Consider the following 25,343-nt stretch of genomic DNA (forward strand, 5'->3'; position numbering starts at 1 on the left):
AGGTCAAAAAAGCCAGTTTCTTGATTTAATCATGTCTTTACATGCGTTTCTTCAGTCATCCTTACATTCAGCTTTAGATGACCTCCTCACGAATGTCAGTGGAGGACCTCTTTTCACATCTTTTCTTCATTGTTTATTGAAAAAGTTTATTATTTTTTCCTTATTGTCAATTACATTTATTTAATTCAGGTAGGCTCTAGAATGTTCAGGGAACAGGAGTCCTTGGAGAAATGCCAACCCTTTGAAATATAACCACATCGGTTAAATTTGACCAAAGGTTTGGTTTTGTTGTTGTTGTTATTTTTAGATGTACATGACAGTAGAGTGTATTTTGACAAATTTTACATTCATAGAGTATAACTTGTTCTAATTAGGATCCCATTCTTGTGGTTGTACATGATGTGGAGTTTCACTGGTCGTGTATTCATATATTAACATAGGAAAGTTATGTCCAATTCATTCCACTGTCTTTCCTGTTCCCATCTACCTTTCCTTTTCTTCATTCCCCTTTGTCTAATCCAGTTAACTTCTATCACTCTCCCCCATTGTGTGTTCATTTTCATATCGGAGAGAACATTCAGCGTTTGAGATTGGCTTACTTCACTTAGCCTAATAGTCTCCAATTTTATTCATTTACTGGCAAATGCCATAATTTCATTCTTTTTTATGGATAAGTAATATTCTATTGTGTGTGTGTTATATATACACACATATATATGTAAATACATACACATCACATTTTCTTTATCAATATATCTGTTGAAGGACACCTAGGTTGGTTTCATAGCTTAGCTATTGTGAAGAAAATGTTTATTCAATATATTAGTCTTGTCCCAAGACATTAAATTTGACATCACAAAGATAGATAGCTTGTTTGAATTTTAGAAGCCCATAAATGCTTCTGGTATATGAAAGGTGTCTCTAGTTATTTTTATTTGTCCTACAGCTGTTTGGAACTTCTGAGTCTTAACCTTATATATGCATATAATGGAGTCAGCATAGAGCTGATACAAAAATGAATTATATTGTATGTGGTAGTAATTTAAAAAGTGCTATAGTTGAAGCCTGAAGTTTTGACTCTGCCATTAACTTATTGGGAACCACTGAACAACTCACTTCACTCTTCTGGGCCCAGTTTTCTTTGGGGTAAAATTGATGATAGTATCATTTATTTGTGTTCTTATCATTTTATATTGAATCACTTACCTTGTTGGCTAAGCAATTTTCAACCTCAAAATTCTCAGAATCTCCAATAACTTCTCCATCTGGTAAAATGGTAAAGAGGAACACTCGTGCAATGGGAGCGATATCCAATTCCACAGAGAGGGACAGGAAAAAACTGCCTTTCACTGGAGCATGGAGAGAGTGGGAAACATGGTGGTGGTTTAGACCAACTGTTGCTTGGTTTCACCCAGTTCAGAACTGTGTCTATGCATTCAGTGGCTTAATCTCTTTAAATATTGTTGTAGTTATTTGGTGATATTAATAGGCTGATGTCTCCCTCATGACTTCAATTGTAGACTAAATTAACAAAATTCCTTTCACTTACATCTTTCTTCATCTGATTTTCCACCTGATGCCTACATCAACTTAAATATTAGTAGTTTCAAGTTGCTCCATATATGCATGATAAATGGAGACCATTTTATTTAGACTTCAGACTAGAGGTGATTTTCAACTTAAATATAGTGCTAAAATTGATAACATGTATTTTTCAAATATGTGACTTTTAAAAATCTCAGAATATGAAGAAATTAATAGCCATTAGACTTCCTAAGAGAAAATGTAGATATTTGACTTTTCATTGCAGTTTTAAGCTCTTACAACTCCTATTAATGTTTGTCTACCAGAAGTGTTAAATGATACTCACACTTTGAAAAGCACATTAAAATTTAAGACTAGCTAAGAGGAAAAAAAGGCCAGATGTAATATTTCTAGTTTCTGAATGGTTCAATGCTGACTTGAGTTTATGACCCACATTTATCTGAATAAAAGAAATAAAAAAGCCAAGGAATTTGTTTAATGATAACAAAGAGTTTGGAATATTGGTTCACAAAAGAAGAACAGAAGGGGCTGGGGTTGTGGCTCAGTGTAGTGTGCTCACCTAGCACACATGAAGCACTGGGTTCGATCCTCAGCACCACATAAAAATGAAATAAAGATTGTGTGTCCACCTACAACCAAATAATAAATATTAAAAAAAGGGCAGAAGACAATCTGTCATTTGTTCCATATCTTCCCTCCTCTTCTCCACATCCTGTACCCAGATACCTAGCTATAAGTCTTCAAAGTCCTGTGCTTCCAAGTTCTCCAGTTACATATTCTTGGTACAATTAGAATACACATAGAACAACAGATTCTCTAGCCATTGTTGAAATTCAAAATATCATAGGACAAGAATATCATAATTGTTGAGAAATTACAACTGATTTTTCCCTTTTGACTATAAGAGTTTAAAAATATCCTTCAGGAATTTTATAAAGTATTATATTAGGATGAAAAGTCTAATGTACAACATGAATATTATAGTCAATAAAATTATACTGTATTTGGGATTTCTGCTGTGTAGGTTGTAGCTGCCCTTGGTACATACACAATAAAATGGGCAACCAGGTGAGATAATGTAATATATTAATTTGCATCACTATACTCACCATTTTTTACCTACATTATTCCATAACATCATGTTGCATACCTTAAATATATACAGATAAAATTTATTGTTTTAAAAAGTGTTTTAAAGCCCTGCTATCGGTGAAGCTCAGTTAAAAACTGTATAACTCTGTATATAATACGGATTTTTTCCCAACCCTATGTAAACTTTACTTTAACTTAACATTGTTTACTGTGAGGTGGTTACACAGCAAAACTCTAAATTTGGGAGGAAATGGGTTTCTGATGTCTCTTAGGCAGTGCCGTGCCATTCATATCATTGTCCAATTGGACAGATCAAATTTTAGTTCTTATCTTGAAAAAGAAATAAATTACCCCTCTAAAAGCAGTGAAATTTCAGCCCTTACATCACTTGAGCTAAACATAGAAAGCAGAGTAGACTGATATGCCATAAAGTCAGAAAGAGAAATGAGAACAGACATCTTTTTTTGCAAGGAATAATTTAAAGAAATTAACCCATCATCAGTGACATTTGTGAAGGTTTTGTTATTTAAAATTTGTATTCTTAATTTTAAACAGACTCAAAAATAGTTCTGAAATTTGAGGAATTTGCTGTACAGAATAGTGTTAAATAGAATAAAAAGTAGGCCCTAATCTTCATCATGTGGGATTAGGCCCCAACTTCCTTAATAAGACTCCTATAGCACAAGAATTAAAACCAAGAATCAATAAATGGGATGGACTCAAACTAAAAAGTTTCTTCTCAGCAAAAGAAACAATCTGTGAAGTGAATAGAGAGCCTACATCTTGGGAGCAAATCTTTACCCCTCATACATCAGATAGAGCACTAATTTCTAGGGTATATAAAAAACTCAAAAAGCTAAGCACCCCCCAAAAAAACCAACAAATAAACCAATCAATAAATGGGCCAAGGATATGAACAGACACTTCTCAGAAGAGGATATACAATCTATTAACAAACATATGAAGAAATGTTCATCATCTCTAGCAAATCAAAACTACTCTAAGATATCATCTCACTGCAGTAAGAATGGCAACTATTATGAAGACAAACAACGATAAATGTTGGAAAGGATGTGGGGGGAAAAAGGCACACTCATACATTGCTGGTGGGACTGCAAATTGGTGCAGCCAATATGGAAGGCAGTATGGAGATTCCTTGGAAAACTGGGACTGGAACCACCATTTGACCCAGATATCCCTCTCTTCCATCTATACCCAAAGGATTTAAAAACAGCATACTACAGGGACATAGCCACATCAATGTTTATAGCAGCATAATTCACAATAGCTAAACTGTGGAACCAATTTGGATGCCCTTCAGTAGATTAATGGATAAAAAAAATGTGGCATATATACACAATGGAATATTATTCTGAAATAAAAGAGAATAAAATCATGGCATTTGCAGGTAAATGGATGGTGTTGGAGAAAATAATACTAAATGAAGTTATCCAATCCCCCAAAAAACAAATGTTGAATGTTTTCTCTGATATAAGGTGACTGACCCATAATGGGGTAAGGAGGGAGAGCATGGGAGGAATAGATGAACTCCAGATAGGGCAGAGGTTTGGGAGGAGAAAGGAGGGGGCAGGGGGTTAGCAATGATGGTGGAATGTGATAGACATCATTATCCAAAGTACATGTATGAAGACATGAATTGATATGAGCATACTTTATATCCAAACAGAGATATGAAAATTGTGCTCTATATGTTTAATAAGAATTGTAATGCATTCCACTGTCATGTATTTAAAAAAATAAAATCAATTAAAAAAGAAAAAGAAGAATAATGCTAGAAAATACAGGAGAAACTCAATGCTTTTTGTATTATTGATAATATATATTAAATAGTTCTGCAAATTATTATCTTAGCAAGAGGACAGCAAATGTTGCTGCTAACACATAAGACAGGCTTTATCTTCAGATGTGCAGAATTGTTTCTTTTTCCTATTGTAATCCCTTATTCCCACCTGGATCTGTTTTTTATCCTTATTGCCGCAGTCTCTGGCTGGGCACAAATCACGAGCCACCACACAGCTTGTAGATTCAAACAGCAATTCTTTATTCCCGAACTCACACCGACCATCTACAAACACGTTCTGGGGGAATCCACGTTCTCTGCCCAAATCCATCACTCCTGGGCTTCTGTCTCCCAAATATATTGTCTGACCCTAAGAACTCAAGAGGACCTCAGGCAGCAGGATACGCCCTATTCTAAAGGGGGAACACCCTAATCTCCTATTATGCTAAACCGGGGACACCCTAAACACGGATCCGCCCTGGTCCTTGAGCAAGGTCACCTTTCAGGAGTCCTTCCACTAGACAGCATGGGAGTACGCTGGCAAGGAAATTGTCATACCTACTTGGCTGATGGCTCCCAGCATCTCCCCCCTTCTGATTAATTAAACAACAAGTAATGTGGCTTAAGGACTGTGCCTGGTAGGTTGTCCAGTTCAACATATGGTTCTTACCCGTCATTGGAAAACTGACCTTTAGGCGTCAGCCTCCTGTCTTAGGTTGATACCACTGCAACTGGATCATACCCGTCACTGACAACTGGTCCAGCATACAGCCATACTTGTGGATAGGTCTATGCACCAGTGGGGGGGGTGAGGTTCTTTGCCTCACCTCTGTTGGCCCCCAAATTTGGCCTTGGTGCCAGTGGGGGAGTGAGGTTAATGTGGCATAAGGACCGTGCCTGGTAGGTTGTCCAATTCAACATATGGTGATAATATATTTGGGAGACAGAAGCCCAGGAGTGGTGGATTTGGGCAGAGAACGTGGATTTCCCCAGAACGTGTTTGTAGATGGCCAGTGTGAGTTCGGGAATAAAGAATTGCTGTTTGAATCTACAAGCTGTGTGGTGGCTCGTGATTTGTGCCCAGCCAGAGACTGCGGCACCTTATCTTTATTTTATTTTGCTTTAAGTTTCTACAATTTTTTCCTACATATGTTACAATAAATCCCTGAACTAGATTTGCTTTTTGCCCTCATATTTCCTGTTAAAACCGAAACTTCTAGCAACTATTATTGTGAAATGGGCAAATGATTGCATATATTGAGTACTGATTTATAACTGTTTTCATAGATACCTGATCATAGTAGCTAATTAATTGAACATGTTTTCTAAAGTTCTTTGAATGACATTTCTTCAATAAAAAATATCCGGATTTTATTAAAAAAAAAAAGATAACAATGGGAGCCAATCCAAGTTGATCAATTAAAAGAGTCAAAGTTAAACAAGTGGTGAACAAATTTGTTCTTTAATTACAGAGAGGGTTTTTAATGATTCTTTATGGAGAGCAATTGCATAAGTAATAACAATTAAAACATACAATTACAATTGTTTTCTAATAAATAATTGATTTGATAATAATTGATTTTATTCTCCAAATTGGTAGGGAGAGGAATCATAAAAATGAAAGAAAATGTTAGACACAGAACAAATTCAAATAGTCATTAAATTTAGCTAAGTGGTGAGGTGTAGGTTGGCAAAATGTTTGCCTTAGGTTAAAATTTAATTACTACAATGTTCATGGGTTCTCTCTTCAGTGGTCTAATCCTTCACATGGATTAAATTAGAATAGAAAACAACCATGGTTCCCTTCTCCTAACTTATTCATGAAGTACTTAGACTTTAAAAGGTTTTTATTTTAGTGTCAAATAGAAGAGATGAACTAAAGTGAATAAACTAGTTACCTTAAAAGAGTATCTGAAGGGTTTTCAAGATGGTGGAATAGAGGCAGTCATTTTCCTGGCTGCTGCATGGATTGAAACCAAGAAAGCAGACAGGCAGCTTTCTCAGTAAGTTGGGCAAACAAAAAAAGTGGGGGACTTTTCTGGAATTTAAAACTGGGCATTCAAAGCAGATCAGGACTCAGGAGGTCAGATGTAATAAAATAAGGATGAAATCCCCAGCAGCACAGTCTGAAGCACCAGCGGCCAGACACGAAACACCAGCCGGAGTGGTCCCTCCTGAGCATGGTGGAGGGATAAAGGAGTTAAAGGAACCCACATTTTTAGGGAGGCCTGAGGCGTATCTGGGTATGGGGCATTTAGAGATCAAGGATATTGCCCAGCAAATCTGAAAGACTTGCTGCACAATATCCATGTGTGGGAAAAGAAGCCTCCATCTCTCCAGGCAGCTGCAGAGGACAAAGGAAGGATCCATTTTGCAGCCCCAGTGTGGGGACCAACAGCTGAGGGGGCTGATTCCTGGCAAATCTGAGTTTGGTCCCAAATACAGACCCGTAAACACACACTGCATGGCATAGAGTGTGCTTAAGTGACCCGAAAAAAAATCAAATGTGGAGAGAGATTTACACTAGGGACAATTGGTTGTGAAAATCCACCCAGCTCTACCTTTCCCCCTCAAATGACTGGAAACTATGAAGGCAGGGGCACAAGTGTTTGAAGACTAAAGCCCCAAGACCAGGAAATGTGGGATCTGAAGGTGACAACCACCAATGCAAGAATTGGGTCCCCCTACCACATGGGTGGAACCCAGGAGAGAACCCTGGGATACAGTCTTCCAACATGGACCAGCAAGTAGTGGGCACTAGAGGTGCACTGATTTAAAATCTCCAGACCAGTTGGCATTCAGCAAAGAGCCTAGATCCCACCTAAGCCTAAACTATGCCTCCAGAAATTCTACCTGTGGGATTACCACTGTCATTCCAGCAATCTAAAGGGTGGAACATCACACTCCGGGTGTCCCCATCTAAAACTGCTGAGAAGAGAAACAGAATCTTTTTGAACTCCAATGGAAAGAATTCTTTAACTTTTCACAAGATTTTTAAAAAATTCTTTTTCTCTGTTTAATTGTGACCTTGATGGTAAATGGGCATTCCCACTTCCAGCATTTTTGAAGCTAGTCATTTTTCATGGATTAGTTTTTTTTGTGAGCTAGAGTGTTTGATTGGTATAGTTTTGTTTTGTATTCTTCTATTTTTTATTTTAAAAAAATTTTAATTTATATGTTTTTTCTCCTGTTGTTTTAATTTATATGTTTTTTCTCCTTGATTCTCTCCTTTCTTCTGCTAACAGCCAATCTCTATTATTGTCTCTTTCATTCTTCCTTTAATTTTTTACTTCTTCCTCTCTCTTCCTCATAATCATCCCATCCTATATAATTTCTGGTCTGTCTCTCTCCATCATTTGAAATTATAAATCCTTTTGCAAACTTGCTGTTTTTATTGTAGGCAGTAACTGATCATATCATTTATGTTTATTATGATAATTAACATTGTAGATGTCATAGTAGGAACTATTTGGTTTAATGTTGTAAATTGTTTGCATTGGTGGTTCTTATTATTTGTCTTCCCCTAAACAGTGAGGTACTGGAAACCTTCAAAGACACCATTTAAGTCCACAGGATAGAAACTCTATCGATCTAACAGTATAAATCTGAGGCAGTAAACACACAAACAATGTGAAAAAGCAAGGGAACAAATCACCCCAAACAAACCTAGATACTCCAGTAACAGAATCCATCAACATCACAGTGAATGAAATGTCAAAGAAGGAGATTAGAATGTACATAGTTAAACTGATTTTCTAAGTAAAGGACAGTATAAGAAATAAAATGAGAGAGAAAATACATGAATTATACCTCCTCAATTAAGAGGTGGAGATACTGGGGAAAAAATGAGCAGAAATCCTTGAAATGAAGGAAACAATAAACCAATTTTAAAATTTAATAGAAAGCATCACCAACAGACTAGACCACTTGGAAGACAGAACCTCAGACAATGAAGACAAAATATGTAATCTTGAAAATAGAGTTTACCATGGAGAAAAGATGTTAAGAACTTATGAACAGAACTTCCAAGAACCATGGGATAACATGAAAAGACAAAATTTAAGATTTACCAGATAGACGAAGGCATGGAGATACAAACCAAAAGAATGCACAATCTTTTCAAAAAAATAATAATAGAAATTTTCCCAAACCTAAAGAATAAAGTGGAAAATCAAATATAAGAGGCTTATAGGACTCCAAATGTACAAAAATACAACAGACCTACACCAAGGCACATTATAATGAAAATGCTTAACGTACAGAATAAGAATATAATTTAAAAGGCTGTGAGAGAAAAATATCAGATTATGTATAGGGGAGAAACCAATTCAGATCATAGCTGATTTCTCAACCCAGACGTTCAAGGCTAGGAGGTTCTGGAATAACATATACCAAGCTCTGGAGAGAAAATGAATGTCAACCAATAATCCTATATTCAGCAAAATTAAGCTTCAGATTTTTAAGATGAAATGAAAACCTTCCATGATAAACAAAAGTTAAAAAGAAATTACAGCAAGAAAGCCAACACTACAGAACATTCTTGGCAAAGTATTCCATGAGGAGGAAATGAAAATCAACAATGAAAATCTGCAAAGGAAGAAACTACACTAAAGGAAACGTCAATCAAAGGAGAAACCAAGTCAAGTTAAAAAGCAAAATGACCAGGAATACAAACCATGTCTCAATAATAACTCTGAATGTTAATGGCCTAAACTCATCAATAAAAAGACACAGACTGGGTGATTGGATTAAAAAACAAGACCCAAAAATATGCTGTCTCCAAGAGACTCATCTCATAAGCAAAGGCATCCATAGATTGAAGGTGAAAGGATGGGAAAAAAAACATATCACTCACTTGGATCACCTAAACAAGCAGAGGTTTCTATCCTCATCAGATAAAGTGGACTTTAAGCCAGAGTTAATAAGGGACAAAGAAAGCCATTTCATACTGTGTTAAGGGAATCATACATCAACAAGACATAATAATCATAATGTTTATGTCCCAAACAATGGAGCATCTACGTACATCAAACAAACCCTTCCCAATTTCAAGAATCAAATAGACCACAACACAATAATATTGGGTAATTTTAACATGCCTCTGTCACTGTATAGATATTCCAAACAAAACTAAATAAAGAAGCTATAGAAGTAAAACATACAATTGATAATTTAGACTTAACAGACACTATAGAATATTTTATCCATCAATGACAAAATACACTTTATTCTCAGCAGCACACGGATCTGTCTTTAATATAGACCATGTTATAAGTAAGTTATCACATACGTTGGCACACAATTGTAATATTATATTAATATATTTCTAACATCCATAAGGGTTATTTTGATAGCTCCCTTTCCATTGATATTAATTTTTGTGTTCTTTTTATTGATTAGATTTTTATCAAATTTTATTTGTATTATTTCTTTTCTATTTCAGATATTTCTGTTCTTACTCTTTATTTTTTCCTTCCTACTACATAATTTGAAAGTAATTTTATTGTTATTCTGGCTTCTCTCTGATATGAGTACTTTGTTATAAATGTTCATCTGAGTACTCTTTCATCACAAAGATCCTGATATTTTAAGCTTTAATTATCACTTAGTTCAAAGCACTTTTTATTTACTTTTCTTGTGCTTTCTTACTTGACCTCTAGATATTTATAAGTGCCATTTAATTTTGAAATAGTTGACATGTGGGGATGGGTTTCTATATATCTTAAGGTGATTGATTTCATAAAGGGTACATGCTGCATGATTTCAAATTAAAAAGAAGTAATGGAAATGCTTTTTTATATTGATTGTATTGGTTACATACATGTCAAAATTGATCAAATTGCATACTTCAAATATGTGCATTTTATTGTACCTCATTTTTACCTCAATAAAGCTATGGGGGGAAAAGAGTGTCTGATCTACAGTAGGCAGTCAAACGTGTCTATTGACCATTTAAAAAGATGCCAAAGAATCATAAGGAATTTCTATATTTTTCTTATTATCTTTCTTCTTGTTATGAGGGAATAATAAAAATAATTTCTCCATTTGTGAACTGTCACTGAGGGGTAAGAATAAATGTGTTAATGAACAAATGGGGAGATGGGTTTGAGGGTACTCACTGTCTCCTGACTCCACAGACAGAGCATGGGTCCCTGATCTGACTATGCTTCCTTTAGCCATGATCTGAAATGAAAAATCAACAGAAAAGAGACTTGACATCTTTGACCTTGACCCACTTTGATTTGTTGAGTCTGCTGGAGGGAATCAACCTGATAAAAAGTAAGAGTCAAGGGAGCATGGATGAGAATTACTTGTGGTGCACAAGTAATTTATTGTGACATTCTTGGACCCATTGACCACTTCTGTCTACTGATAAGACCCGAATACATTCCACTGCCTTATTCTTACCAGGTAATAGAAAACGAGTTCTTTGAGCTTTCCCATGGCTTGTCCATCCAGTATATAATGTGCCTTGATATTCTGTGTTTGGCCACAGGGCAGGGTACCAGCCACAGGCTCCAGGTAAAGGTAACTCCCACTTAAGGAGAAAACATGATTTGCAGTATGCTGAGCTCCCTGGTGTTCTTCTTGGATCCATACATAGTTAAAACATGTGTTAGGTTGCTGGTGCATGACCTGATACAACAGAAAAGCAAAGAGACAAAATTATCTTGAAATTCTTTAGTAAGTTTTTTATCAAAATGAATAGTAAAAACTATGTGTCTTCTATTCTGTGTCTCCCTCATCCCTGCTGACTATTAAATACCAGAGTTGTCAGTATCCCTATATTGAAGATATTAAAAAGAAGTCATCCACAGACTTGTCTCCTTTGTCCTGATTCTGCTGACTTATCACTGCTTTGACATTTTGTTTTTCTTTTTTCTTCTACTTTTCAGAGCTAGAGGAATAATGATATTCAAATGGAAAGTGTAAATCATCCAAACAGAAAAGAGAATCATCAGATAACTGAAATCCTTTGTAAATTGCTTTATTGAAATTATATTATATATAAATGTAATAAATTATCTTACTGACCTAAAAATTGCTTGTAAATAATCCTCAGAAAATTTGCATTCATACTTCTTTTCATTATTATGATTTCCAACTTTTAAGGCCTATGTAGTTCTTGGAACTTTAAACCTTGCAGATGTTTAGCACATAATTCTATATTCCCTAAAAAGTCACTGCTCCTTAGCTCTTTTCTTGGTGCACAAATTTTTTTCCTAAATTTATTTGACATATTTTGCAGACTAATCTATTTGATCCCATAATAAAATTTCTATTTGTTTAAAAACTATTATACTTAGATACATTATACTAATAATTTACAGGTCTGTTAACTTTATGGATATTTCAACTATTTTAAGTGTAGGGACTCTGCTTATTTATCTTTTTGGTCCTAAGGAGGAGCAGGTATCCATTACATGGAAAACATTTAACATCATCACATATTTTTAAATTTAATTAGCAGGAATATTGGGAATTAGAAATAATTTAAATACTCTTTATCTAAGCTAGAATCAACAAATTGTAGTCTTTTACCACTTTTTGTTTATGATAACAAGCAAGAAAACTTTTAACTGTAGAAATCTTTTGATCATCATCATTAGATAATATATACTAGGTGTGTGTGTGTGTATTCATGATCACTTTACAAAATACCTAAGTAGATGTGAAAATATATAACATAAATTTCATTAATAAGTGAAGCAGCTGATATTATTCAGGACCCAAATCAAATAAGATTTTTATTTACACAGTATATAAAATTTTACAAATAATACTAATGAAATTATCAGTCACTCCTATAATATCCTTTTCTAATGCCTTAATTATTTTTCATGAAATTCAATTATCCTCAAATATCTAACCTTGAAGTCTGGACTTCTTATTTCTTTCAAATGCAATGTTTACTCTGAATATTTCATTGTTACTAATGTTATTTCTCTCTCTTTGTCCTCAGAGGGTTTATTTATTGTGGTACTTACCGTAATAAAAAGTTTGTTGGTTAAGATGTTAGTGGTATTGATTGAAAACTCTACAAGACCCTGTTCATTGGTAGTTGCATTGTAAAGATAATTGGCTTCACTTGCAGAGATGAAGATCAATTTATTGGGAATGGGAATACCTTTCCCATCCACCAGAAGTACCTAAAGAAGAAAAAGTACTTGATAATTTATAGGGAAAGCAAAGAGAACAGAACTCATGTGCACATATGCCTTTAATGCTGTAACTAAGTTTACTATGGGGCTTTTCTTCCATTTGGGCTCCTCAGGTGCTTCCATAACTGGTTTATTTTTGAAACTCCTTAGTATTCTTTTAAGATTAGGGAGGTTTTATTATTTTCTAAATTATGTTACTAGTCAGAGGTTTTTTAGTAATTACATTTGATATTTAATAATTTAGTAGTTACATCTAGTGCCAAAATTATAGGAATTCAACTTAAAAGGGCTGCTTTCCCCTTTTCATTTAGCAGGAGGCTAGAGTGCTTGGCTGTGCTCACTCTCCTCCTCCCTGAATAAAGCATTTCTCTGTGCTTCAGCTTCCCACGGGGGCTAGCAGTAGTGCCTCCTTCATATGTAGCAGTGAAGATTAAGTAAAGCAATCCACTTGAAATATATTAGAAGATATCTGACACATTTATTCCAAAAATATTGGTCAGTAAACATTACTATTATCTCCTGAAATAATCAGCTATGGAAACCCACATGAAAATATTTCTTTTTGAGGAAAATTAAATAATTATAAAACCAATGAAATCAATTCTTAATATAAATAAAATCAGTATTTGCCTTGCTTTATTATTCTTAAATTATATATCTTACATATTAAAACAATACAATAATAACTATGAAATGCATGATATAATAATACCTATACCTAAAATTTGAACTGTTTATTCACCTATTTCTAAGTAGAAGAACAGTTACGAAGAAGGCACTGGCAGCCATAAACTGGGAGTCACTTGTGAGAAACTGAAAATTCCAATGCTAGCTGGGTGAGTACTTTACTCTAGATTTGTACATTTCATCAGTGATATTTACAAAGGGAAGCTCTAGTTTTTGGTTTCATGACTTTGGTCATATTGACTAATTAATAACTAATCAAGTATGGGTTATATCACTGGGCCCTGGACTTATATCAACAGGAAATTTTGCCTACTTGTGAGTTACACTATACCTGTCCAGAAAAGGGGATTCCTCGTCTAAAGTGTGAGTCCACTTTCACAAACTTGAGTTTGGTGGCAATGTTTGTGATTTCACTGGTCCCATTTCCAGTGAATATCAGGTCTGAAAAATATACAGAAAAGAGTAATACTCTTGAAAGTTACTTTAGTCCTAAAATTTCCTTCCTATGTCAACTTTTCTTAACCTCATTTTGTTATGAGAAATGAATCAATGTTTAGTATTTTATCTCCCATATTCATTTAGTACTCAAACCTGTTCCCTCTTCTCTGATCTTGGCTTCCACTCTGAGTTTCATTTCGTAGCCCGAACTTTTAATCTGAATCAAGTTGGTTTTTACTTGTTGGGTGATGCAGCCATCACTGTTGAGCTGAGAACACAAAGACAATAAATGTCAAGCTGATTAAGATGCATAGTCACTAAATTTATTTTCTTTCTAATGCCAAGGAAACTTTTTTGGGTTAAATTGTTAATTGACCTTCAGGAACCTTATATTCATTTCTGCTTTGTAATCTCTAAGGTTAATTTTTCAATGAATCTTATTGACTAAGAATAGAAATTCCTGTTTTGGATAAGGGGTATTTTGGAACAAATTTGTTGTATTATTCTCCTTCTAGCTTGTAAAATAGAGTGCCCTTCTGGCTGAAATGGTGATAGTACCAAGAAAGAACACTGAATACTAACCGGCTGACTGAATTCCTCACAGAACTCTTTCTTGTAACAGTTACCATGATGAAATAGTTTTCTGCACATGCTCACAGTTGCAAGTCCTGGGACTGGTTTCCCATAGGTGTATCTATCACGCGAGAAACAAATCAGGAATTGAGAAAGGCTACCTGCATTTCCCACTACCAACCCTCCACAAGCCTTATAATAGTTAGGCTGTCACATTTCTTTATCCAGCCTGCTCCCTCTGCTTTTGCTTATTTGCTAGAATGAGTTTTATTCTCAAGGCTAAAAGAAACTGATTTCACAAAAGAAAAAAGTGAAAGGGATCTTTATAGATCATGTTCACTCCCTCAGTTTGCTACTTAAAAATGGGGACTCAGCTGGGCCTGGTGGTGCATGCCTGCAATCCCAGCAACATGGAAGGCTGAGGCAGGAGGATTGCAAGTTCAAAGCCAGTCTCAGCAATTTAGTAAGGTCCTAAGTAACCTAATGACAATTTGTGTTTAAATAAATAAATAGGCCTGGGACTGTGACTCATTGGTTAAATGTCCTTAGGTCCAATTTCCAAGAAAAAGGAAGAAAGAATTGAGGCTCAGAAAAAAAAAAAAAGAAAAAAGAAAGAATGGAGGTTCAGAAAAATAGCACACCTCAATAAAATAGTGTCACTGGTAGTGTTCTCATGACTGCTTATTTCAACCTGTTATCCTTATAGTCATAATATCAGTCACTAGATAATTTATTTTATGTGTAAGTCGCTTTGTTAGAATTCTAATTATTGGCTTCTGCCCAGTAGTTTTGACCTATGATCTTTTCTATTATGTTTTCAGTCAGTCTCATTAGAGCCTCCTCCTTCTTGATCCATGTCAGAATTAGTAATTATGGTATATACATGAAGAAAAGGAGAAAGTAAAATATCCTAGAGTAGAAAATTCTTAGAGAAATATTATTTGAGGCTATTAAATAATTAGTTCCATCACTGTACCAAAGAATCTATGTTAATCATTAAAGTATTTTCTTAAAATTGCCCAGTGGAGAGATTAAACATAATTAATTCAGTGTTCCATGAGAAGCAAGAAGGCAGTTCCAGCCAGTGAAATGTTTAGGATCTAACAGGCCTTTTCTCTTCAATAAATTAGTGCCATAGGGAGAAACAAGGCTACAAATTTTAAGATATTAAGATATTTATAGGTTTCTATGGTTTGCTTTAAATTATTAAAGCAAAATAAAAGTACTATAGAGAGAGTAAATGGAGTTAAAATATGGAGAATTTCATAGTTTTTTTTTTTAATAGGTACCAGACACATAAGGTTTCATTTTACTTTTCTGTTAACTTTTGCACTTGGTTGAAAATTTCCATCATAGAGAGTTGAAACAAAGAGTGCTTATGAGTTAAAATTGCCAAAAACAATGTGTAAACACCTCTAGACACATTCAGAAAAATTTGAGGATTTGACTACAAGTTTATAACTAATATTGAAAAATACTTTAAATTTTGCTAGTGTAATAATGGTATGTTGTAAGTGGGAAAATATCTCTATTTTTTTAGAGGTATGTATTTGGGGAAAATTTTGTGACCTCTAATTTAATCTAAAATATTAAAGCAAAAAAATATGATACAAATATGGAAAGCTAAATAACGATTAAGGGCATCTTTTTTATTTTCTATATTTGTGATTTTATTAATAAGTACTCAAAGGGAAGTCAGTGAAATACTATTATAAAAGTGCTGAGGGAAACTAAATTTATTATCTATACTTAGATAAATAATTATTCAGAATTGAGGTCAATTATGACAATGTAGATAAAACAACTCACATTCCACATACTGTTATTTCCACTTTTTCATCCAAGATACTGATTATCTTTGGCACTTGAACTTTGACCTCAAATTTGGGAAGCACTGTCAATAGAGATAATGATAAAAAGAGAGGCTGGTGAACATTTACTGGAAATGCAAACATTTTTGACATGTCTATAATTTTCCCTCAAATGGTACTCTGAAATGTTATATGAATTTTTCAATGCACTAACTTTAAGATGGCAAGATTTATCAATCCATGCAGAACCAGTTAAAACAGACTCTAACCACAGTAGATTTTAATGACACTAACAGATGATGATTGTATTTAGGTAAGAATTTTCATATTTTTCAAAGAATACTGAAATGATTTTACAAACCCTTTTGACTTTGTTTGTTTACATAATCATGATGGCTTTCTTTAGAGATAGGTTTAACTGTCATTAATTCAAGTTCAACATACCTATGGAAACTTTAAATGATTTAAGTGAATGCATATTTTATGTACCAGAAAAGTCCTGCCCTTTCCCACTTATATTATCCATACCAAATTCCTCCACAGTGAAGGAGTGCTCTGCTGTTCCACCTGATTCTTTCTGTACCACCACTTTGTAGGAGCCCTGAATGGGCTCTGATGAGAGGGGAAAGGAGAGTTGACTCAGGCCACTTTCTAACTTGAGACTCTGCCACTGTGCAATTCTATTTCTTTTGGGGTTCTAAAGAAAAGCAAGAAGCACAGGGAGTGGTCATTAAGTTATGATGGTCCTTGAACATTACCAATAATTTTGAGGGTGGTAATTAGCATTGCCTTTGGGAAAGACAAATTCAGAGGGAAGATAAAGTACAATAAATTGGGCTTCAGGGAGGAGGAATATTTGAACTTTCTAACACATCAAAATACTAACTTCCTTTGAGATGCTTACCTCAAGGTATATCAGTGGAATCTATAGGAAAACAGGAAAGAAGTAATGTGGTTATTACTATGTGTTGCTATTTCCCTGAAAAATATTATTTAATAATATCATTTGAATACTTACATCCTCCTAATGAAGATATGACTATAGTATTTACTTTCACAAGAGAAGTATATTCATAGATTTATATGTCATTTTGACTTAGACACAGTAGGAAGAGAATTTCCAGAATTATTTGATTAAAAGCAAACCAAGACTATTACTTCTACTAGAAGAGAAGCATTCAAAGAAATAATAAATGCTAAATGAGATGGAAATGCTAATTTCCATGATTTGGTGATTACATATTGTATACATGTATCAAATTATTATCCTGTGCTTCCTAAATATGTATGATTACTGTGTCAATTTAAAAATGTAAAAAAAAAGTAGCTTTGTTATTTTGTCATATGTTGAAGGCCAGTTGGAGCAAGTGATGTTCAGTAAGCACATCCAACTCTATATTGTATATATTTTCTAATATATGTATTAAATATATTATTAATAATTCATTAGCCTTATTGCAGTATATTCAGAGCAATTAAATGTAGCTATTATCAGATTGATTAATTACTGTTAAAGAGAAAAGAATTCTTCATCTCCTGCCCCTCAACTTTGTCCTATATGAGACTCTAGAATTGTGGTGAGGCTGGAGTCAGGTTACAAAGGGAATATCTTTCATCATCTTGCTCTTCTTGGACCTTCCTGCCTGGCTTTGGAAGAATAGTCCCATTTGTCCCTCCCCTCATTCCCATTTCATAGACATAGGATGCTTACCAGTTCATTTTGGGGGTGAAAATTTTCATCCAGGGAGACAATACGAAATCTCACTAAAAAAACAAATTATCGTGTAAGATTCATACCCAGAAAAGTAGATGATATGGGTTATTAGTCAAGAAGATAAAGGATTGGATGATGATGACTTTGGCTGGAAAGCCTGCAGGGGAGATGGCCCTTCCTTCTCAGTGTTGCCCTGGCTGAGGAAATTTCTTTACATACCTGTCTGGCCCGGTTTGTAGATGGGTTTGTCTGTCTGGACAAAGACCAGACTTTGAGCATTCTTCACCAGCACTGCGTTCTTCTTCCTGAAATCTTGTGTAGGTCCCTTTATTTGGATAGTGAGGAATCCTACCTCTGAAGAAGATAAAATTCTTGGGAGCTAAAAAACAAATATTTTATAATTGAGGAACTCTATACCCATTCCTTCTGAGTTCTTCATTATTATTTACTATCTGTTCTTTAGCTTAAAAGCAGCTTGGTAGAAAAGACAATTTCTCTGGATATAGGAATGAAGACATTAACGTAAGAAATAGGGGAAATTAATAAGAGCAGCCATCAGCAGAACTCAAATATATTAGATTATGAGAACTGTAATCTCATAACTGGATTAATCCACTTGATGAATTAATAATTTGAATGGACTACTGAGTGGGCATGGCTAGAAAATATAGGTCCTTGGAGGTGTACCCTTGGTGACTATATCTTGTCCCTGACTCCTCTGCCTCTCTGTCTCTTTCTGTCTCTGTCTTTCTCTGCTTCCCAGTTGTTACAAGGAGAGTAGCTTTGTTCTGCCACTCTCTTTTGCCATGATGTCCTGTCTCACCTCATGCTCAGAACAATGGTGTCAGCCAACTATGGTTGCTATGTCTGAAACCAAGAGCTGAAATAAACTTTTTCTTCTCTAAATTGTCATCTGGCATGTTGGTCATAGAACAAGAAGTTGACTGATATAGACTTCTAGTTATTAAAACATATTTATTTTAACTGAATCTATGAATAATCCTTGTCCTGAAAAAAAAATATGGGAGAATATAAGAACTGAGCATGACCCATTAGTTAACCTCAAAGAGGTACTGAATGTTTGCTTGGAGTATTTTGCAGGATTGAAACATTCAGATGACATCTAACATGCATCACAAGAAAAAAAATGCACTGAATGCAGAATTATCTTTGTATAATCTGCTCCTAGGCAATGTCCAACCCTGACCTTCCAGAGAAAATTATATGTCAAAACTGGAAAACTCCTCCATGTTATACTATTTTTGTGGGCAACAGGATTTTTGTTTAGGAATTAAACTAAACTTTGGCATTTAGAAAATATTTTCCCCCTTCTCTAGTGGAAGATGCATGCTTTGTAGCTGAGAAGTTACAGTCTATGGTCTTTGTGGAAGACCTAACAACATTCTTAAAGTGATTACTTGGGATTGAACACCAGGTTCCTATCACCAGGACTAGCAGAATTCATTGAGACAGGCATTGCAGCCAGTACTCTAGTAGTACTCACAGTGAAGGAGATGCAATGGAATAAGTCCTTCTCCACCACCAGGTCAGTAAAGAGGCTTCTGTTTTCCCTTAGAGACTCCAGAGAAGCACTTATAGTTACTGTCTCATTCAGGTGGCTAAGAAGGAGGCAGGCCTTCTCAGGGGTCACAGTGTGGAGAAGGGAGGGGACCAGCACCATATAATGTCTGGGAAGGTAAGAGGTTAAATCAGAGAAAAACCTATAATAATAAGCATTGTCTTCTGTGTTTTCCAGAACAATAGTTATTTATAGCTGTAATTGGTTCTGTACCAAGAGTCAATAAACCAAGAGCAATAAGATGGTGATTCTGTAGCTAATTTGCAATTAAGAACTATTATTTTCTTGTACTACTTTTGCCCTTCCATCCTCAACATGAACTCATATCTTAATTTTTTTAAATAGGAAACTTGGTACAAGAATCCTAATATTACTTTGTTATGTAAAGAGCAGAGAGTTGGAGGGGAGAATACCAAAGGTATTTGATCTGTGGAATACAGAAGTGAAGTTTGTTTCCTCATTCTCCAGGTGGTCTACTCCTACACATCAATCTTTCTTTATGTGTTTTGAAGAATTTCTTGGCAAAAAAATATGCCATGAATTTTTAGGGTCACTCTTAAATAATGTAAATCTCATATTTTTTTTTGCATGACTACTAAGTTTTTATTATAAAAAAGAGAAGGTCATGGTAATTACGTAACTTACCCATGGTCATTCAACTTGTACTTCTAATCTAACTCTTCCCTGGCACCTGAATTTTCTGAGATCTTGTGTACTGTTCTTTAAAGGATCTGATACATGATAAACATTATTTTTTGCCTTCCCATCCAGCTTTTTCCTCTAGTTCTTTGATCTCAGTAGGAAAGGAGACATAAGTGTATAATTGACTCAATATACTATTTTTTTTAAATTTTAAGCCTACTTGATAACAACTTAAAATTTAATTATATACATATTTGGTATTTTAAACAACTATTTCATAAGGGTTTGGTTAATATTCAATCTAATAGATACTGAAATTGGGAACCCACTGAGGTTGAGTAATTTCCCCAAGATTTCACCTGCAGTTAGCAACCACAGTGTTTCAATATATTACTCAACCATGAATGTTTGCATTTTAAATATTTGCCTTTGGAGTAGGAGCTAAATTTTGTAAATGTTAAACTGATAACTTTTAATTTACTATTTTCACCTGTTATTTGAAACTTTAGTCTCCTGGAATCTTACTGTCCCTAGAAGAGGGAAACAGATACTTTGTCTCTTTGTCACTCTCTCAATTCTCACATCAAAGTCTAACTCTGGAGAGATAAGGATTTCTTCATTGTGTAGAGAAAAATCCCCTTCTGTTTATGATAACTAGATTTACTGCTATTTGCTAAAAGGTGGGCATAATGATTTTCAATAGATGAGATAATCCTGTGTAGTGTAGACTACATTTGAGGATATAAACTGCTTTGTATTTCTGAACCCAATAAATGCCTCTTGCTTTATCCATTCAACCTGCACTCAGAACACCAAATAATCTCTACCTATAATCAAATGCTATCTGGATGGGGAGCAGTGGAAGTTGATGTATCTGCAGTTGCAGATGAAGTAGAGGAATGTGGGGAGAGAAATTCACCTGAATTGGTTGATGAAAAATTGTGCAAAAAAGAAGCCTAAGGAAGACAGAAAAGTTAGTTGATCAGAGTACTAATTCCTGCTTCCCATACTTTGGCCTGAACAGGGCCAACTGTGGCAGATGAATAAGGTAACAACAGAACAAAAGAACCTTCATGAGAAAGTAGAGTATGAGGTTTCAAATTGTGCTTCTTAGTGACTACTTCTTGTGTTTATGATGATTGGTCCACTGGAAAGAAGTGATTTCAAGAGTTGAGAATATGTGAAAGAAAAAAATGGGTTTACCAAGATAATCTTCTCTGACTTAAAGGTACCTTAATGAGTGGAAAGGTAGCATTTAATAGGAAAGACAAAGTAAAGATAAAAGGGAAAGACTGATATAGAGTGTTGAGACTTCAGTGAGACTTACGGTTCTGCAGAGTCTGAGTCATTGGCAGAAAACAAGACAAGAAGTAACACCAAACATAAATGAAGAAGCTCGTCTTTGCCCATAGTGAGAGACAAATCTCAGGTGTGGTGTTGTTCCCAACACCTTGCCCTCAGCTTGATCTCTGAGACTCTCTACATTGACCAGGCTTTATGTGGAAGCTATTTTTAAACAAGCCCCACCCAAGTCTTTTGATGAGAGGTCAGAATGGGGCACAGGTCCCCAAAAAGGGTCATTGCTCTTAGTATTGCCTCATTCTTTTTAAGTCTAAATTCTAACAAGCTCTGAGGTATTCCTGAAGGATAAAATTCATATTCTAGTTAGAATAAACTTTAACTTCCATTGAAAACTTCTTCAATGAAACTTTCTCCTAAAAATTCTCACATGCAAATAACAAAGGAAACTGTATTTGAAGGTGATGGGATGTATCACTGTGATGTCATTCAATATACAGATTTCTTTCCAGGACTGAGGAAAGTCAAGTTCAGGAGGATTTATTTTTGACAATGGATTCCTGGTCCTGGAAGAAAATGATTAAAGTGACGTACTTTGGGTATAGACCAAGGAGTGGGCTAGCTGGGTCAAACAGTGGTTCAGTTCCAAGTTTTTTAAAGTATCTCCACACTACCCCAAAGTGGTTGTGTCAGTTTGCAATGTGCCATTTTGCAATCCTACCAGCATTGATTCAGTGTATCTTTTCCCCATATCCTCACCAGCAATAATTATTGTTTGATTTTTTAATAATTTCCATTCTGACTGGAGAGAGATAAAATCTTAGAGTAGTTTTGATTTACATTTCTCTAATTGCTACAGATGTTGACCATTTTTTCATAAATCTGTTGACCGATTATGTATCTTCTTCTGTGAAGTATTTGCTCATATCCTTAGCCCATTTATTACTGTTTTTTTTTTTTTGGTGTTAAGTTTTTTGAGTTCTTTATATATCAGAGATAATTGCTCTATCTAATGAGCATGTGGTAAAAATTTGCTCCCATTCTGTAGATTGTCTCTTCACTTCATTAATTGCTTATTTTGCTGAGAAGAAGCTTTTTAGTTTGAATCCATCCCATATATTTATTCTTGATTTTACTTTTTGTGCTTTAGGAGTCTTGTTAAAGAAGTCAGGGCCTAATCCAACATGATGAAGATTTGGGCCTGTTTTTTTTTTTTTTTTCTATTAGTTGCAGAGTCTCTGGCCTAATTCCTAGGTCTTTGATTCACTTTGAGTTGAGTTTTGGTGAAAGACAGAGGTTTAATCTCATTTTGTTGCATATGGATTTCCAGTTTCCCCAGCACCATTTGTTGAAGAGTTTATCTTTTCTCCAATGTATGTTTTTGGCACCTTTGTCTAGTATGAGATAACTGTACTTTATTTGTGTTTGTCTCTGTGTCCTCTATTCTGTACATGTCTGTTTTGGTGCCAGTAACTATATCATGTATAACCAGAGAAATGAAAAGTTGTGCTCCATTTGTGTAAAGAAAAAAAAGTAAAAATTATTTTAAAAAGAAGGAAGTTTTTTTTAAAAAAGAAGTACTTGCCATGGAAGGAAGGACAGATAAAAGAGATATCAGAAAGGGGTTATCAAAGATCCCATTTGCCTATTTCATTAATAGCATCAATCCCATCAGACTTTCCTTGCTCCTATCTTTCCTTGTTGCTGACTGGGGGTGTGCTCACGCACACGAAGTGTTAAGTTTTGCTGCGCTTAGCAAAACAAGGAGTTCTGTGAGAAAGTATGAACTCTTTGAACTGTGTCCTTGTTGCTGTCTTAAGAAGATAGGAGAAAAGAATGTTCTGCCAAGTGTAAAATTTATATATGTGTGTGTGTGTGTGTGTGTGTGTGTGTGTGTGTGTGTGTGTTTGCCTGGGAATAACTAACCACAAGTTAATTGATAAGAAATATGGAGCACTGTGACCATAAACAAAGTTTTCCTGAGAACGTTTATCCATGCTTGTAAGGATTAAGCTGACAAAAGGATGTTTTTTCTTTCCCCTTGTTTTAATTAACAATGCTGTATAAAAGAAGGAGATAAAAAAGTAAAGACAGTGCTCATTTTCTACTGAATGCGTGTGTGTGTGCGTGTGTCTTTCTTAAGCATCTCTGCTGTACCAGGAGTTACAGATTGTCAGCGGGTCTGACAACTGGGCACTAAAGTTTACATTAAGATTATTTTTTGAGGCTTCCTGTGTATTAAGTGCTATTTTGGTGGTGGAAATACAATATGGAACAGAGTATTCAGTGTCCATGCTGTCAAAGAATGTGAAGCCCAGGACTGATCATAGATAAACCAACAGCAATTGTCCTTGACTCTCTTTCTTCCTAATCTCCAATGTAAAACATTAGCATATTTTGCTATTTCTACACTTGAAAAAATCAATAATCAAAATACTTTTCAACATCACAAAGACTAATTCTTATGCTCCTTCTAAAACTTTTGTAAGTTTAGTTTTTTTAAAATTTATTCTAATTTGTTATATATGACAGCAGAATGCATTACAGCTATAGTAATTATAGCATTACACATTTAGAGCACAAGTTTTCATATCACTGGTTGTATACAAAGTATATTTACACCATTCATGTCTTCATACATTTACTTAGGGTAATGATGCCCACCTCATTCCACTGTCATTCCTACCAGTTTGTAATCTATCTTGAGTTAATTTTTGTATAGGATATGAGTTAGGTGTCCAACTTTAATCTTTGAGTCTTTTAATTTCTGGTTGTTCTAACACTGTATGTTAAGGTGAGTATTCTTTCCTCTACTGAATATTCTTGATATCATTTTCAAAAATCAATTAATAGAAAATGGGTTGACTTATTTATGGATTTCCATTTTTTATTGTAAATTATTATTATTATTATTAAATTGTACATATTTATTTGATATGTGCATGCAATGTATATTAATGAAATAAAGATAGTATAGAGACTGTAAATTCTATTCCATTGATCTATTTATCTGTGCTTATAATGGTACCTCACTATCTTGATTGTTTACATCTATGCAATAAATTTTGAAATAAAGATGTATGAGTCCCTAGCTTTGATCTTTTTTTAAATTATCATTTTGGTTATGAATTTTTGACTCTGTTTGTCCATGTCTGCAAAAAAAAGATAGCTGGAATTTTGAAGGAATTGCATTAAATTTATAGCTCAATTTGAGAAGTATTGTCATCTTAATAATATTAAATCTTCTAGTTCACAAACATGAAACTTTTTGAATTTCTTATTCTGCCTCTTTGTTCTGACATCACTTGGCTCAATTTTGATTAGTTTATTAATTTAAAGTAAGCTGATAAAAATTTTACTCTCAAATATTTGCTACAGTATTACCAGAATTTGATTTTCTCTTCATTAAATGATATATTGGTTTTAAAGCTCTTCATGAAGATTAAGCTCTTTCCTAGCTCTTGTGAAGCACTGGGTTAGAGCCTTAGCACCACATAAAAAATAAATAAATAAAATAAAAGCATGCAGTCCCTCTACAACTACAATAAATAAATAAATTTTTAAAAAGAGATTACTTGTTATCAATCAATTTTCATTACTATAATGAAACACTTTATGTTGGCTTCTTAAGAAAATAAGAGGCTTATTTAGCATACAGTTTTGGAAATTCAAGAACATGGTATCTTCATTAGCTTAGTTCTGGTTTGGGCACTATTGGCTGCATTATACCATGACAAATGACAATGGTAGGAGTGATTATATAGAAAGCCAGACAACTGGGTGGGGCCAATTTTAAGCTTTCATAACAACCTCTCATGAGAACTACCAAGAGGTTGCACAAGAGATATCTTAATCCATTCTCAAGGTCAGTGCCTTCAATTGATCTAAGAACCTCTTAATAGCTCCTGCCTCTTAAATTTCAACTACCTCCCCAAACCACCATCCTGGACAGAATCTTTGTACACATGTTGGTGAGATTGAAAAATGGTGTGGCAATCAA

General features: G+C 34.6%; 1 protein-coding gene across 1 annotated transcript in view; it reads right to left on the reverse strand.

The window, feature by feature from the left end:
• LOC143398347 (pregnancy zone protein-like) overlaps nucleotides 1–21,454 on the reverse strand; it is a 44,219-nt gene extending 22,765 nt beyond the window's left edge. Inside the window, exons 1-14 of the mRNA XM_076855322.1 lie at nucleotides 21,372–21,454; nucleotides 19,328–19,511; nucleotides 18,043–18,202; nucleotides 17,821–17,873; nucleotides 17,014–17,034; nucleotides 16,638–16,806; nucleotides 16,108–16,192; nucleotides 14,308–14,419; nucleotides 13,879–13,993; nucleotides 13,619–13,728; nucleotides 12,427–12,588; nucleotides 10,847–11,074; nucleotides 10,558–10,621; nucleotides 1,207–1,349 (exon numbers count right to left, since the gene is read on the reverse strand). Of these exons, the coding sequence (XP_076711437.1) occupies nucleotides 1,207–1,349; nucleotides 10,558–10,621; nucleotides 10,847–11,074; nucleotides 12,427–12,588; nucleotides 13,619–13,728; nucleotides 13,879–13,993; nucleotides 14,308–14,419; nucleotides 16,108–16,192; nucleotides 16,638–16,806; nucleotides 17,014–17,034; nucleotides 17,821–17,873; nucleotides 18,043–18,202; nucleotides 19,328–19,511; nucleotides 21,372–21,454 (1,689 nt within the window). The remainder of the gene's footprint in view (nucleotides 1–1,206; nucleotides 1,350–10,557; nucleotides 10,622–10,846; nucleotides 11,075–12,426; nucleotides 12,589–13,618; nucleotides 13,729–13,878; nucleotides 13,994–14,307; nucleotides 14,420–16,107; nucleotides 16,193–16,637; nucleotides 16,807–17,013; nucleotides 17,035–17,820; nucleotides 17,874–18,042; nucleotides 18,203–19,327; nucleotides 19,512–21,371) is intronic.
• Nucleotides 21,455–25,343: the final 3,889 nt, after the last annotated feature.

The sequence above is a fragment of the Callospermophilus lateralis genome, chromosome 4 (assembly GCF_048772815.1).
Source record: "Callospermophilus lateralis isolate mCalLat2 chromosome 4, mCalLat2.hap1, whole genome shotgun sequence".
Classification (NCBI taxonomy): domain Eukaryota; kingdom Metazoa; phylum Chordata; class Mammalia; order Rodentia; family Sciuridae; genus Callospermophilus; species Callospermophilus lateralis.